General features: G+C 37.7%; 1 protein-coding gene across 12 annotated transcripts in view; it reads left to right on the top strand.

Moving 5' to 3' along the window:
• The window catches only part of LOC110447513 (collagen alpha-1(XXV) chain-like), a 113,138-nt gene that overhangs the window by 54,389 nt on the left and 43,373 nt on the right, over positions 1–15,376 (top strand). For 9 of the 12 annotated variants that reach the window (XM_021493263.1, XM_021493270.1, XM_021493272.1 and 6 more), the window contains exons 5-13: positions 15–68; positions 3,151–3,174; positions 3,470–3,505; positions 5,276–5,338; positions 5,693–5,761; positions 6,457–6,486; positions 11,469–11,603; positions 11,993–12,019; positions 13,961–13,987. In XM_021493263.1, coding sequence (XP_021348938.1) covers positions 15–68; positions 3,151–3,174; positions 3,470–3,505; positions 5,276–5,338; positions 5,693–5,761; positions 6,457–6,486; positions 11,469–11,603; positions 11,993–12,019; positions 13,961–13,987 — 465 coding nt within the window. Of the gene's footprint in view, positions 1–14; positions 69–3,150; positions 3,175–3,469; positions 3,506–5,275; positions 5,339–5,692; positions 5,762–6,456; positions 6,487–8,406; positions 8,479–11,468; positions 11,604–11,992; positions 12,020–13,960; positions 13,988–15,376 lie in introns of all 12 variants that reach the window. The other 3 variants (XM_021493268.1, XM_021493266.1, XM_021493262.1) reach the window with 2 other exon arrangements.

Here is a 15,376-nt window from a genome sequence, read left to right as displayed (position 1 = left end):
ACTTTCCATTCCAGGGATATAAGGGCAGCAGAGGACCTATGGGTTTCCGTGGTTACGCTGGATTCCCGGTTTGTCATTGGTCTTTTGAATGCCTTAAACTCCCTATTTCAGTATGTCCAGTTGACCTGTCTCTGCCTCCTCTAAATTCATCTTGGTTTTGGATGCCTTTATTGCATGGTCATCCTGATGTATATTTTTTTGTCCTGTCTTTACTGACTTTTCTACTCTGTGCATGAGCTTGATGAAGGCTGGTGTATGAGATGTATTAAATTACAAAGCCAAGGCATGGTGTCATAGATCTAAATTTCTGTAAAGTTAGGATGGATTCTGATGGTCTTGGTAAAGGCATGGAACCCGCATTATATCTATGATGTGACATAATGTCACCGCTATGTCTGTCCATCTGTGTTGGGGAATGGTGCCACCATTATATCTCTTGTCATGACATGGTGCCGTTCGTATTGCTGTCTGTCCTTGTCATGGTATTGTACTACCATTGTGTGTTACAGTCATGCATGTATGTCCTGGTATCATACTACCATTGTGTGTTACAGTCATACATGTATGTCATGGTATTGTACTACCATTGTGTGTGACAATCATACCTGTATGTCCTGGTATTGTACTACCATTGTGTGTGACAGTCATACATGTATGTCCTGGTATTGTACTACCATTGTGTGTGACAGTCATACCTGTATGTCCTGGTATCGTACTACCATTGTGTGTGACGGTTATACATGTATGTCATGGTATTGTACTACCATTGTGTGTGACAGTCATACCTGTATGTCATGGTATTGTACTACCATTGTGTGTGACAATTATACATGTATGTAATGGTATTGTACTACCATTGTGTGTGACAATTATACATGTATGTCATGGTATTGTACTACCATTGTGTGTGACAGTCATACATGTATGTCATGGTATTGGACTACCATTGTGTGTTGCAGTCATACATGTATGTCATGGGATTGTATTACCATTGTGTGTTACAGTCATACATGTATGTCCTGGTAGTGTATTACCATTGTGTGTGACAGTCATACCTGTATGTCATGGTATTGTATTACCATTGTGTGTTCCAGTCATACATGTATGTCCTGGTATTGTATTACCATTGTGTGTGACAGTCATACCTGTATGTCATGGTATTGTATTACCATTGTGTGTGACAGTCATACCTGTATGTCCTGGTATCGTACTACCATTGTGTGTGACAGTCATACGTGTATGTCATGGTATTGTCTATATTAAAGAATAGATCTTTTTTTTTTGTTCCTCTGAAATGCTGCACAGCATTAAAGAAACATTACCGGTACTACCTTGTAGATCAGTATTGATCCTCTCTGTAGATAAATTGATTGTTTCATACTGCCGGAGATTTGAGATAATTATTTCAGGGTTTGGAACTGATATAATGAATGTCACATCTGTTGCTTGTTTCAGCCAAGGCCTGGGAGATTTGTCTTAAAACATAGGATCTACTAATGTAACCACATCAACAGTTCTTAATGACCAATAATACAAAATTTACCATATGCATGATCCCAAAATTACTAACCTTGCTTTTCGCTTCCTGTGTCCATCCACATCATACCACTTGTTTGCTGGTGCTGGGTATGCCATCAATATTATATATCTATCACAAACTGACGTTACGATGTATGTGTTAATGATCCAATGTTCTAGGGGTATAGCGATAGAACTAGTATTTGTAAGCTCACCTGTCAGCCTGAATGGCCAAGTGAGCTTATGCTGTGGTGTGGCGTCCTTTGTCTATCTGTCCAATGTCATTTTTAAAACAACTTCTTCTATATAACCAAGAGGCCAAGGGTGATGATAATTTGGCCAGTTACATGTTATGATGAAGGGCTATCAACTGTATTCAAATAAATGATTTTGGCTTGTTTCAAGGTCACAAGGGTCAAATGTGTTGAAACATTTAAATGATCTCTGAATAACCAAGAGGCCTAGCATTTTGATAATTGGTCAATAAGGATGAAGGGCTATGATATTTGCTAAAATGAATTACTTTGACAAATATTCGAGGTCATAGGGGTCAGATGTCTTTAAAATATGTGAACAACTTCTTTTCAGTAACCAAGAAACTTAGGTCCGTGATTATTACTGTGGTAGCTTGTAGCTTAACTAAAGATGTGAAGTGTGGAATTCAAATGAATGACCTAGATCAATTTTGAAGGCCAGCGGTTATTAAACTGAATTAAAACTTTTCCAGCAAAGCTTCATAATGTGAGGTTTTCCAACAAAGACCCACCAAAGAGGTGTTGTTGCTCATCATTTCTATTTTCAAAGACTAGTGTGTCTCCCACTGGTTTATACCCCTATACACTAGAAAATAAGGTACACTCACCAAGAATGTTAATATCTTATACTGATAGAGGCACACAGATTGTTAGTCGCTATTCACATTGTAATAGAAACAAGCTGAAAAATAGTATTACCTGCAATATCATTACATTTCATGTTTGTCCAAGCAGACATTTCTACATAGCGTAAATGTATACTATTTAAACAATGATTTAAAATAATATACTGTTTGTGACGGTGTTCCTCAGTTTTGGTTGATTGCCATCATGTGAAATTACAACTGATAATTTAAGTGTTTCTGTAGAAGTTACCTAATCGCTCCACAGTCAATCTGTGTATTAAATTATATAATGAGTTAAGTCACTCAGAAGACAGAAAAAAATTCCCATTTATTACCCTGANGGGGGGGGGGGGCAATAATTTAAACAAGAATATTTACTGTTTAGTTATCAATAACCAACTGATCATGTGAGGGAAATACTTTTTATTTGTATGCCAGGTGATGATTGTATCAGATATGTATGAGGTATATAGATGTTGAGGCGATGATGTGGGTAGGGATGTGTGCTATCAATAATACATTAGATAGGGCACCAAACTTACATTACAGCATACCAACAGATTTACTGTGAAATAGCTGAGTGTCTTTGATTTATTCTGTAATGAAGATTTTGGTTCAGATGCTGATGCTACATGTGAAATTGTTTACCGGATGGGGGTGTAGATTGGTGAGATATTTGGTGTAGGGTGTTTCTCAGCTGTAGATTAATTAAAATTCTACCTATTAATGATTGATTCTGGTTGTTATTTCAGGGACCAATTAGCAAGGGTGCTCAAGTAAGTTGATATGTACCTACCTAAAGGTATATCTTCTTATTTACATACATCTGTTCCAGTTGATAATTACTCTTCATCACATTGTGACATCTTAGGAATTATTATATGTATCTGACAATACTCATTTCTGATGAATAAGCTTGAATCACATCACTGTAAGTTGGCTTTTTTGAATACTTGTGTATGTTGTAGTAGATAACATGAGAAACAGATTGAAAAAATTATAAAAATGAGATAGTTACTTCACATTACAATAATGAGATTTTGATGATTGCATTGAAACTTTATTTTGAAGGGCCCTACTGGTTTACCTGGATTGAAAGGAGAGAAGGTATGTACCAGGTATTGTAACACTGTGCTCCTCCTATCCACCCATTGTAACAGTAAAATATTACACATAGTGTGAAAAGGATCTGTATTTATTTTGGGAGCAAATGGCAAAGGTCTAAGTCATATGTCATCTTAAGTGTGAAAACATTTTCCAGATTGTTTTAGTAAAATATTTTCCATCATGGACTTTAAAACTTACCACCCATTTGGTAGTTTCTATTCATTTTAGGGTCAAATGTCAGAGCTCAAGGTCATGTTGAACCATTGTATAGGAATTTTATATAGATTTTAGGTAGAGTATCTTCCAACCTATTTATATTGTAATGAAAGTTCAAGGTCATATTAACAGTGTAAATGCAGTACATTTCTGTCTATTACAAGATAATTATGAAAGAGTTGAGCAGGAAGCTTATTAGGGCCCCGTATCGGAGATACGGGTGCCCTATAGTAATCACTCTGTCTGCCTGTCTGTCTGTCTGTCTGTCTGTCTGGCCGTCCACAAATTTTGTTCCTGGCTGATAACTTTGATATTTATTGACCGATGTACATGAAACTTGGTCAAGATGTTCAGTTCACAAAAATACACATTGAGGTAAAAAGTCAAGGTCATAGGTCAAGGTCATTAGGTTCAAAGGTCAAGGTCAAATTTTACATATTTTCACTGATGAACATTTTGTTATGACATGATGAAGCAAAGTTGATCAGAATTAAACAAGGAGTCAACTGACCAAAAGTCAAGGTCATCGGGTCAGGAGTCGAGGTCACATTTTGTAGCTTTTTACTGGTGAACATTTCTCTATGACATTATGAATCAATGTTGCTCAGAATTAAACAAGGAGTCAAATAACCAAAGGTCAAGGTCACTGGGTCAAAGGTGAAGGTTAATTTTTGTACCTTTTCCCTGATGAACATTTTGTTATGACATTATGAAGCAATGTTGTTCAGAACTTAACACAGAGTCAACTGACCTTAGGTCCAGGTTACAGGGTCCAAAGGGTCAAGGCCAAGTTTTGTATTTTTCACTGATTAACATTTTGTTATGATATTAAGAAGCAAAGTTGGTTGGAATTAAAGAATATGTCAACTGACCAAAGATCAGGGTCACTGGGTTAATGGTCAGGTTATTTGTGTCAAAAGGTCAAAGATAAAGTGGATCTCTGACTTTGACCCTGGCTCTTGATGGAGGAGGTATATAAGGTGAAATAAAACAAATCAAAGCTAACAAATGAGTATTGCACAAGTATTTACATATCTGTTAGCCCAGCAAATATGGAAGTGGAAGGAAACAAGACTCGCATCATAGTACATGTAAAATGTATATTTTGCTTCCTTGCAATTCTTTTTGAAGTCCAAATGTCAAACGCCAAGCTCAGCTATATCGGCAGATTGCTTCTTGATGATTATGGGGGATATATTGCCACAAGACGGGGCCCTTACTGACCTGTCAGTGTTCTAGTTGATTTTGTCCTTTTGTACATAAAGTTTCTCTGGACTTCTCTCAACTAAGGACCTCCACAATTCACAAGATAAAATAGTTATTGTACAGAGTAGGAACTACATTAATTTTTGGGTCAAAGGTTGGGGAGTTTTGATGTGTATAAATAAGTCTACAAGTGGAACAAATGTGATCCGCAGGTACTTTTTGAGGGCATTTTTACATGTATACTGTGAATGAAAGTATAAGTGATCTACCTCTTGGCTTACTCTCGTTTTGACCACTGGTGGAGACAATGGACTGTTTTTTCACTACATTTTTTTGGGGTTTCCTTAGGGAGGACCAGGCCCCAAGGGAGACAAGGGAGGCGAAGGATTACCAGGATTTGATGGACCACAGGTTGTGTTTCAAAGTCAAAACCTTACCTGTTGTTTCAAGGTCATGCCATTGGCTTTATCAAGGACACATTCTCAGATATTCAAAGAAGAATTAAAGTAGTGATTGTAAACTGAGCCTAACATCCTATGTTAATTTGATTTTTTCTGTTCTACTTTGTATAATGTATATCACTTGACTTGGCTAATCATGTTCTAGTACTGTTATGTATCTGCTATTAATAAAGGTAGAAGGGGCTTTAATAACCAGAATATATTGGTGGTTGGGAAACCTTCTCTCGCTGACTAACTATTAGATATGTTAGCTATGTTTAATATCACTGACTCTCTCTCTCCTGTGATGCATGTGCTTGTCCAGGGAATCAAGCGATCTGTGCGATTCCATGAGGGCCTAAATACAGGATATGAAGATATCATACCACTCAAGGTAAGGCCTGTGGGAGCCGCAGTCAGTTATATTCCCATCACGAAGTACTGATTTGTATTTGATCAATTATTTTATGTTTGTTTGAACTTTAAATCACTACATCAGATTGACTCACACCCACACACATCTGATGGTCCGTTTTTATATAACAAATATTGTGTCTGATAAGTCATGTAAAACCATGCCCTTTTATTTACCTGTTGAGATGACAGTATCGCATTGTCAATCCATCTGTCTGTCCATTCATTTGTCCATCTTTTCACGTCTTGTTTGCATATTTTTTTTATTGAAATTTTATAGAATTCTGGTGTACACAACTCATGCAATAATTATTAACTGAGTAACCCCCTGCTTTGTAGACTTCACACATACTTTCTTGGACAGCTAGGATCTCTTGGTTTCCATTTGATTGGGGTGGAACTTGGTAGCGTTTACCACTGTCAAAATGCTTCACTTTGTTTTGACCAAAAGCACAGGAAAGGCTCTTGGTAAAAATGTTTTGGGTGTTTGAGTTTGACAAACATCACTAAGACAGCCCTCATTTGGCACAGAGTAAAAATTTTACTTTACCTATCCCTTCTTTAATTCCTGGTCATCAAAATTCAATCACTTTTTGTTGAGTTTTTGTTGTGATCATGCTAATAAATATCATCTGAGGTTTTTAATTGATTAAATAATAAAATTTACATTGATAGGGAGGAGAGTATGAAGTGATCACTATCAAGGTTGGTATTTCAGGCATGCTGGTCTGAACATGGCCTGTCATTGTTAAGTCAGGCATGCTGGTCTGAACATGGCCCGTCATTGTTAAGTCAGGCATGCTGGTCTGAACATGGCCTGTCATTGTTAAGTCAGGCATGCTGGTCTGAACATGGCCCGTCATTTTTAAGTCAGGCATGCTGGTCTGAACATGGCCCCACATTGTTAAGTTAGGCATGCTGGTCTGAACATGGCCTGTCATTGTTAAGTCAGGCATGCTGGTCTGAACATGGCCTGTCATTGTTAAGTCAGGCATGCTTGTCTGAACATGGCCCCTCATTGTTAAGTCAGGCATGCTCAAATGGCCCTTAAGTCAGGCATGTTAGTCTGAACATGGCCCTTAAGTCAGGCATGCTAGTCTGAACATGGTGTGCGATTGTATCGGTTGGCATGGTGACGACTTCTCCTCGTCTGAGCTTGTGCAATTTTTTTTGACATTGTGACAAGTTTGAGCATGATCAGTCAATACTGGTGGTTTCCATGGAAGCAGGAGATGTGAGTGATTACCATGTCTGGACAATATAGAAGTTAGACTTAAAGCAATACACAATAAAGGTATCTGTTTTGTCCATGGTGAGTATTGCTATCACCTTGCATGTCTTTGTCTTTGGTGAAAGTTTTGCTATGAGTTACACACTTTTGTTGATGCTGCTGTTTAAATTTCACAAGCATTTCCACCCTTCCTAATCAGTGTGAATTTATCATGAGAACGAACATAGGTAAATAGCATAACGAACACGGCAATCAAATGTGAAATTAACACAGGGCAGATACAGATTAGGGCGAAAGTTTGACTGGACGACAGTTCCCTGACCAATGGTGGGTAATACCAATCAACATCAACATTTAGTTCTGCTATAACCTGCATGTCTTTGTCAGCAGTTAGTGTTGCTAGGAGTTACATATCATTGTCGATAATAGATATTTTTACATTATACATACGTTTGTCACAATGGTGAGTATTAACTTGCATACCTTTATCCAAGGTGAGTATTGTGATTAACAGGTAGTTATTGTTGCTATTGACTTACATACATGTACCATTGTCTCTGAGTATATTGCTATGATTGCGTACCTTTATCCAAGGTGAGTATTATAATTAACATGCATGTCTTTGTCTACTATTAGTACATGTACTATGACTCGATGCATTACTCTTTTCTAATTCTACGATATATTACACTAGTATCCGTGCTCAAACTTCTCTTTCACTCTTTATCTAAATAACCAACGAGTGTAATATATGTTCATTTACAACTACTAATGATTTAATCTTGCTTGTAACAAATATTTCATTGGCTTCAAAAAAAAATGTTATCAGCCGATAACGTGTAAAAAAAATGGCGTCGCCGTTTGTAACATCGCTTTTGATTGGATGATACAGCAGCGCAATAATTTCTAAGAGAAAAGAGTCAATCATTAAAAGTGAATTTCCACAGGGATTGTGTATAGTAGATTAAATTATAAGGATTGACTTGAATATTTTATTTTTTATTTTTATTCACGGTTTATTTAGAGTACACTCCGTTTTTTTGTGTTATATCTCCATAACATCAAAAATATATTCAAGTTAAGCCTTAAATATTATTGGGTTTTTTTCTCATGAAAATTTCTGATTTTTTTCTAGTATTAAAGCTTAGGTGGTTGTGTTGACTAGCGACAACCACAGCATGCTGCTTTTATACAGTCTTCTGTTGTAAATAGTTTCGTAATTTGTTAATGTTGGTATGACATTACTTGAACTGTAAATATTTCCAACAGGAACATAATCTAATAGTTAGAGAATATTGTGCAGACCATCGTTCTACCAATGTCATGTTTACATCTGTATGGAATGTTGCATGTGACCTGGTGAATGTCTGTAGCATGGCCGTTGTGGTTTGTAGGGACCGCGTGGCCCCAAGGGACTCCCCGGGGGCGTTGGGGAAGATGCTGAAGCTCAACTTACCATCCTCAAGGTACCTAATGTTTAACACTGTATACATCACTAGGACTATGGAAGATGGACCTATACATTACTGACAGTGTCTGAAACTGACAGTCAATAGTTAACACCAGTATATTACTGATACATGTAGTAGTGTTGTTCATGTATAAGTAGTGACCAAGCTTACTTGATATCCTCAGCAATTCACATGCGTCAATTTGCCTCAAGATGTTAGGAGGGGAGTTACAACATTTGATGTTGTCCACACCGGGTCAAGCTGCTATAGGGATGTGCTGATACACTCACTGTTGCAGGTGTATTCTTAGCACTTATACATATATCTTGTGGCCTTAGTGCAACAGTTCTACAGAAAGCCAAACATTGGTGCAGTTTCTACATATAGCCTAACACTGACACAGTTTCTACAGATAGCCTACCACTGCGACAGTTTCTACATATAGCTAAACACTGGGGCAGTTTCTACATATAGCTAAACACTGGGGCAGTTTCTACAGATAGCCAAACATTGGGGCAGTTTCTACAGATAGCCTAACACTGACACAGTTTCTACAGATAGCCTACCACTGCGACAGTTTCTACATATAGCTAAACACTGGGACAGTTTCTACATATAGCTAAACACTGGGGCAGTTTCTACAGATAGCCTAACACTGCAACAGTTTCTACAGATAGCCAAACATTGGGGCAGTTCCTACAGATAGCCAAACATTGGGGCAGTTCCTACAGATAGCCAAATATTGGGGCAGTTTCTACAGATAGCCTAACACTGCGACAGTTTCTACGTTTAGCTAAACACTGGGGCAGTTTCTACAGATAGCTAAACACTGGGGCAGTTTCTACAGATAGTCAAACAATGGTGCAGTTTCTACAGATAGCCAAACATTGGGGCTGTTTCTACATATAGCCAAACATTGGGGCAGTTTCTACATATAGCCAAACATTAGGACAGTTTCTACAGATAGCCTAACACTGCGACAGTTTCTACAGATAGTCAAACATTGGGGCAGTTTCTACATATAGCCAAACACTAGGACAGTTTCTACAGATAGCCTAACACTGCGACAGTTTCTACAGATAGCCTAACACTGCGACAGTTTCTACATATAGCTAAACACTGGGGCAGTTTCTACAGATAGTCAAACATTGGGGCAGTTTCTACAGATAGCCTAACACTGCGACAGTTTCTACAGATGGCCTAACACTGCGACAGTTTCTACAGATAGCCAAACATTGGGGCAGTTTCTACATATAGCCAAACATTGGGAGAGTTTCTACAGATAGCCAAACATTGGGACAGTTTCTACATATAGCCTAACACTGGGACAGTTTCTACAGATAGCCAAACACTTGGACAGTTTCTACATATAGCCAAACATTGGGGCAGTTTCTACATATAGCCAAACATTGGGAGAGTTTCTACAGATAGCCTAACACTGCAACAGTTTCTACAGATAGCCAAACACTGGGGCAGTTTCTACACATAGCCAAACACTGGGACAGTTTCTACAGATAGCCTAACACTGCGACAGTTTCTACAGATAGCCAAACACTGGGACAGTGTCTACAGATAGCCAAACACTGGGTCAGTGTCTACCGATAGCCAAACACTTGGACAGTTTCTACAGATAGCCAAACATCGGGACAGTTTCATCCTTGCATGTAATTTGTTCACAACCAAATATTTAGTGATATGTTCCTACTGCAATGACTTCCTCTCCTGCATGTGATGTTGTCTCTGAAGCATGTAAGTAAGACCTCAGACCTTGAGGAGGTGGGGAGGTGTGGATGGATTGACACAAAATTTACAAAATTAATAACATCATGTATGCACATTGATTGGAGATACTCCATTTGGATGCAATCGTTATGTAAGTATTATATAAAGAAACTGAATTGAAATTGCCTCTGAAGACTCTTTTTTTTCGAGATGGTAAACATGTTGTTTTCTTCTGTCAATGAAGAAATACATGTGAAAAAATATACAGAAACATCTTTCGACAATTAAGGAAGAAATTATGTAAGAAAAACTTGTGTGACTTACCGTTATAGATAAAAAGACGTAAATAGAAACATGATGTGATCCAACATGAAGTTTATAAAAAATCTCTTGTTAGATTAATGATTAAACATTCATGTCTACACTGTCTTTGTTGTGATCAAGTGTGACAGCACTATATCTCAGGTCTCCAACCATGTATCATACTATATACCAGGTCACAAATCATGTACTACGCTGTATTTCAGGTCCCTGACCTTGTATTACACTGTATCTCAAGTCTCAGACCATATATTACACTGTAACTGAGGTCTCTGACCATGTATTACACTGTATTTCAGGTCTCAGATCATATATTACACTGTAACTGAGGTCTCTGACCATGTATTACACTGTATTTCAGGTCTCAGATCATATATTACACTGTATTGCAGGTCTCTGACCATGTAGTACACTGTATCCCAGGTCTCTGACCATGTATTGCATAGTATTTTAGGTCTTGGACCATATATTACACTGTTATTGAGGTCTCAGACCATGTATTACATTGTACTCAAGGTCTCGGACCATGTATTACATTGTATATCAAGTCTCACACCATGTATAACACTGTATCTCAGGTCTCAGACTATGTACTACACTGTATATCAGGTCTCTGACTATGTGCTACACTGTATATCAGGTCTCTGACCATGTACTACACTGTATATCAGGTCTCGAACCCTTTACTACACTGTATATCAGGTCACGGACTATGTACTACACTGTATATCAGGTCTCGGAACCTGTACTACACTGTATATCAAGTCTCGGATCCTGTACTACAATGTACTCAGGTCTCGGATCCTGTACTACATTGTACTCAGGTCTCGGATCCTGTACTGCAATGTACTCAGGTCTTGAACCATGTACTACATTGTACAAAGGTCTCATATCATGTCTTACATCAGGGTATCAAACCACATACTTCTCTGTCTCAGACTCTGGACTATAACCTGTTGTAGGGTGAGCCAGGGGAACCTGGTGGTGCAGGCCAGCCTGGAGGTCCAGGGCCAGAGGGACCTGCGGGACCAAAAGGAAGTCAGGGGCTGCCAGGGTTTGATGGTATGAAAGGAGACCAGGGAGAGTCGGGAGCCCCGGTAGGTACACTGAATAGAATCAGTTAAAGGGGGATAATTCTAACTTTCTTTTCCTTTTATCACATAGCTGAGATATTAACAGGTTGTGTGCATTGTAAATTCATTTTCCATAATAAAATAATGAGAAGTATTTGAAATGTTACAATAAAAGTAAAAATATAGTTTTCAGAGACATGTTTAATTAATGCAACACAACATACAAGTGTTTGATAGTTTTTGCAGAATCCTTTTATTACTATTACTATTACTTGAATGATAATAAGAGGAAAAGGAGTACATATATCTTAATCTAACTTACAGCAATTTTCTTATCCTTTACTATAGGCAGTAATTTGTTACCCAAATTGATCTTGTACTACATCTGCAAATATTATTTCATTGTATTTCAGGGACCACCAGGACCAAGAGGACCTTCAGTGAGTTAAAATACTTCAATAACAATTCTACATTCAAAAATCATCTCTACTGTTAACTTTACTTGTGTGTAGCACATATTATGACATACTCAACAAAAGAAGGACTGTGTCTAGTTCATACTGTGTCTCGAGTTCATACTGTATGTCTTGTTCATACTGTCTCTAGTTCATATTGTGTCTCTTGTTCATACTGTCCCTAGTTCATACTGTGTGTCTAGTTCATGCTGTGTCTCTAGTTCATACTGTCTCTAGTTCATACTGTGTCTCTAGTTCATACTGTCCCTAGTTCATACTGTGTGTCTAGTTCATACTGTGTCTCGAGTTCATACTGTATGTCTTGTTCCTACTGTCTCTAGTTCATACTGTGTCTCTAGTTCATACTGTCTCTAGTTAATACTGTGTCTCTAGTTCATACTGTCCCTAGTTTATACTGTGTCTCTAGTTCATACTGTGTCTCTAGTTCATACTGTCTCTAGTTTATACTGTGTCTCTAGTTCATACTGTGTCTCTAGTTCATACTGTGTATCCAGTTCATACTGTGTCTCTAGTTCATACTGTCCCTAGTTTATACTGTCCCTAGTTCATACTGTGTGTCTAGTTCATACTGTGTCTCTAGTTCATACTGTCCCTAGTTTATACTGTCCCTAGTTCATACTGTGTGTCTAGTTCATACTGTGTCTCTAGTTCATACTGTCTCTAGTTCATATTGTTTCTCTTGTTCATACTGTCCCTAGTTCATACTGTGTCTCTAGTTCATATTGTGTCCCTAGTTCATACTGTCCCTAGTTCATACTGTGTCTCTAGTTCATACTGTCTCCAGTTCATACTGTGTCTCTAGTTCATACTGTATGTCTAGTTCATACTGTCTCTAGTTCATACTGTCTCTAGTTCATACTGTGTCTCTAGTTCATACTGTGTATCCAGTTCATACTGTGTCTCTAGTTCATACTGTCTCTAGTTCATACTGTCTCTAGTTCATATTGTGTCTCTTGTTCATACTGTGTCTCTAGTTCATACTGTGTCTCTAGTTCATACTGTCTCTAGTTCATACTGTGTATCCAGTTCATACTGTGTCTCTAGTTCATACTGTATGTCTAGTTCATACTGTGTCTCTAGTTCATACTGTATGTCTAGTTCATGCTGTGTCACTAGTTCATACTGTCTCTAGTTCATACTGTGTCTCTAGTTCATACTGTGTATCCAGTTCATACTGTGTCTGTAGTTCATACTGTATGTCTAGTTCATGCTGTGTCTCTAGTTCATACTGTGTCTCTAGTTCATACTGTGTCTCTAGTTCATACTGTCTCTAGTTCATACTGTCTCTAGTTCATATTGTGTCTCTTGTTCATACTGTCTCTAGTTCATACTGTCTATAGTTCATACTGTGTCTCTAGTTCATACTGTGTCTCTAGTTCACACTGTCTCTAGTTCATACTGTCTCTAGTTCATACTGTCTATAGTTCATACTGTGTCTCTAGTTCATACTGTCTCTAGTTCATGCTGTCTCTAGTTCATATTGTGTCTCTTGTTCATGCTGTCTCTAGTTCATACTGTGTCTCTTGTTCATACTGTCTCTAGTTCTTACTGTATCTCTAGTTCATACTGTGTCTCTAGTTCATACTGTGTCTCTAGTTCATACTGTCTCTAGTTCATACTGTGTCTCTTGTTCATACTGTATGTCTAGTTCATACTGTCTCTAGTTCATACTGTGTCTCTAGTTCATACTGTCTCTAGTTCATACTGTGTCTCTGGTCCATACTGTGTATCTAGTGATGTGTGGATCATCAGTACATATACTCATCTGTTAACTAGATCAGGAACAATATTATAGTTTTGATAATGACTGCAATACTGTAAAATCCCAGTGCCAGACCTACAATGTATATTTTAGATGCTCATGTGTTGAGTGTATAATAAATGATGTTGTATTTATACTTTCAGGGCAGAGATGGACGACCTGGAGCCCCAGTAAGTCTTTTACTACAATATATCGGTATCTCTTAGGTTTACGACCATGTATTTTTACTGTAACTTAGATCTCCATCCGTATTTGGTAATCATGGTGTCTGTCTGTCCAGCCATCAGCACTTTGTTTTGGGAGAATATCTTGCAATCCAAAGGAATGATAATTTCAAAATTTGACATGATGATACAATGTGATATGTTAATGTGCAGTAGGGTTTAAAAAACCCATTAAGGTCAGAGTCAAGGTCAATATTACTAAATATAGACAAGGAGAGGATATGGTTCTTGTCATGGAATCCAAAAGGCTAATCTTATGGAAATTTGACATGGTGATACACTGATATGTAGATGTGCAAAAGGCTTTTAAAAAGTTTTCAAGGTCAAAATCACTGTTACTTAAAATAGACCATGGGGTAATACAGTTCTTATCTTAAAATCCAAAAGACTATTTTTATTTTTTTGGAAATTTGACAGTTTGATACAATGTGATAGTCTGTTACATGTAAATAGATGTGCAAAAACGATTTAAATGTTTCTAAGGTCATGGTCAAAGTCACTGTTACCAAAACTAAATAACAAGGGAGTGAAGGGGAGGGATGTCAGGCACATGACAGTGCCCTTCCTTATCTGTCTCAGATTTTAAACCTCGTTCTACACTGTATCTTGGGTCTTGGACCAACTGAGATAATGCTGTATCTGGTATGTGGACACAGGTCTATATCATGTTTTCCAGTCATTGACAACTTAAGTCTTATCAATTTAATTTATTACAAATCAGTAAGATATGGTTATGTTATGGTGAAAAGATTGGGATGTTCTGAATTTAATTATAACTATTCCAAATAGCTCAGCGCCCACTGCATTTATTAGATTAGATATGGTACATACAGAAATATCTGTCATAACTACATTTGGTGAGACCTGTTGTGAAATCTATGTAAACACCATAGAGACCATGTTGTTTGTTACCTATCACAGTTATGCAATGTACAGGTGTTCAGATTACACAGGTTCACTTGACAAAAGAAGTGTGATTAATGAGAATCCATCTGATGAGCTTTGAGTGTAAACATGTCCTGAAGCCTTGCTTGTGAAAATGTGTTTAAGCCTTGTGTTGTAAGCATATGAGGAAGCTTTAAGCCTTGTGTTGTAAGCATATGAGGAATCTTTAAGCCTTGTGTTGTAAGCATATGAGAAAGCTTTAAGCCTTGTGTTGTAAGCATATGAGGAATCTTTAAGCCTTGTGTTGTAAGCATATGAGGAATCTAAGCCTTGTGTTGTAAGCATATGAGGAATCTTTAAGCCTTGTGTTGTAAGCATATGAGGAAACTTTAAGCCTTGAGTTGTAAGCATCTGATGGAGCTTTAAGCCTTGTGTTGTAAGCATATGAGG

This window comes from Mizuhopecten yessoensis, unplaced genomic scaffold (genome assembly GCF_002113885.1).
Source record: "Mizuhopecten yessoensis strain PY_sf001 unplaced genomic scaffold, ASM211388v2 scaffold3453, whole genome shotgun sequence".
Lineage (NCBI taxonomy): Eukaryota > Metazoa > Mollusca > Bivalvia > Pectinida > Pectinidae > Mizuhopecten > Mizuhopecten yessoensis.
Note: the sequence above shows the minus strand (reverse complement) of the source record. Positions and strands in the feature narration are given on the sequence as shown.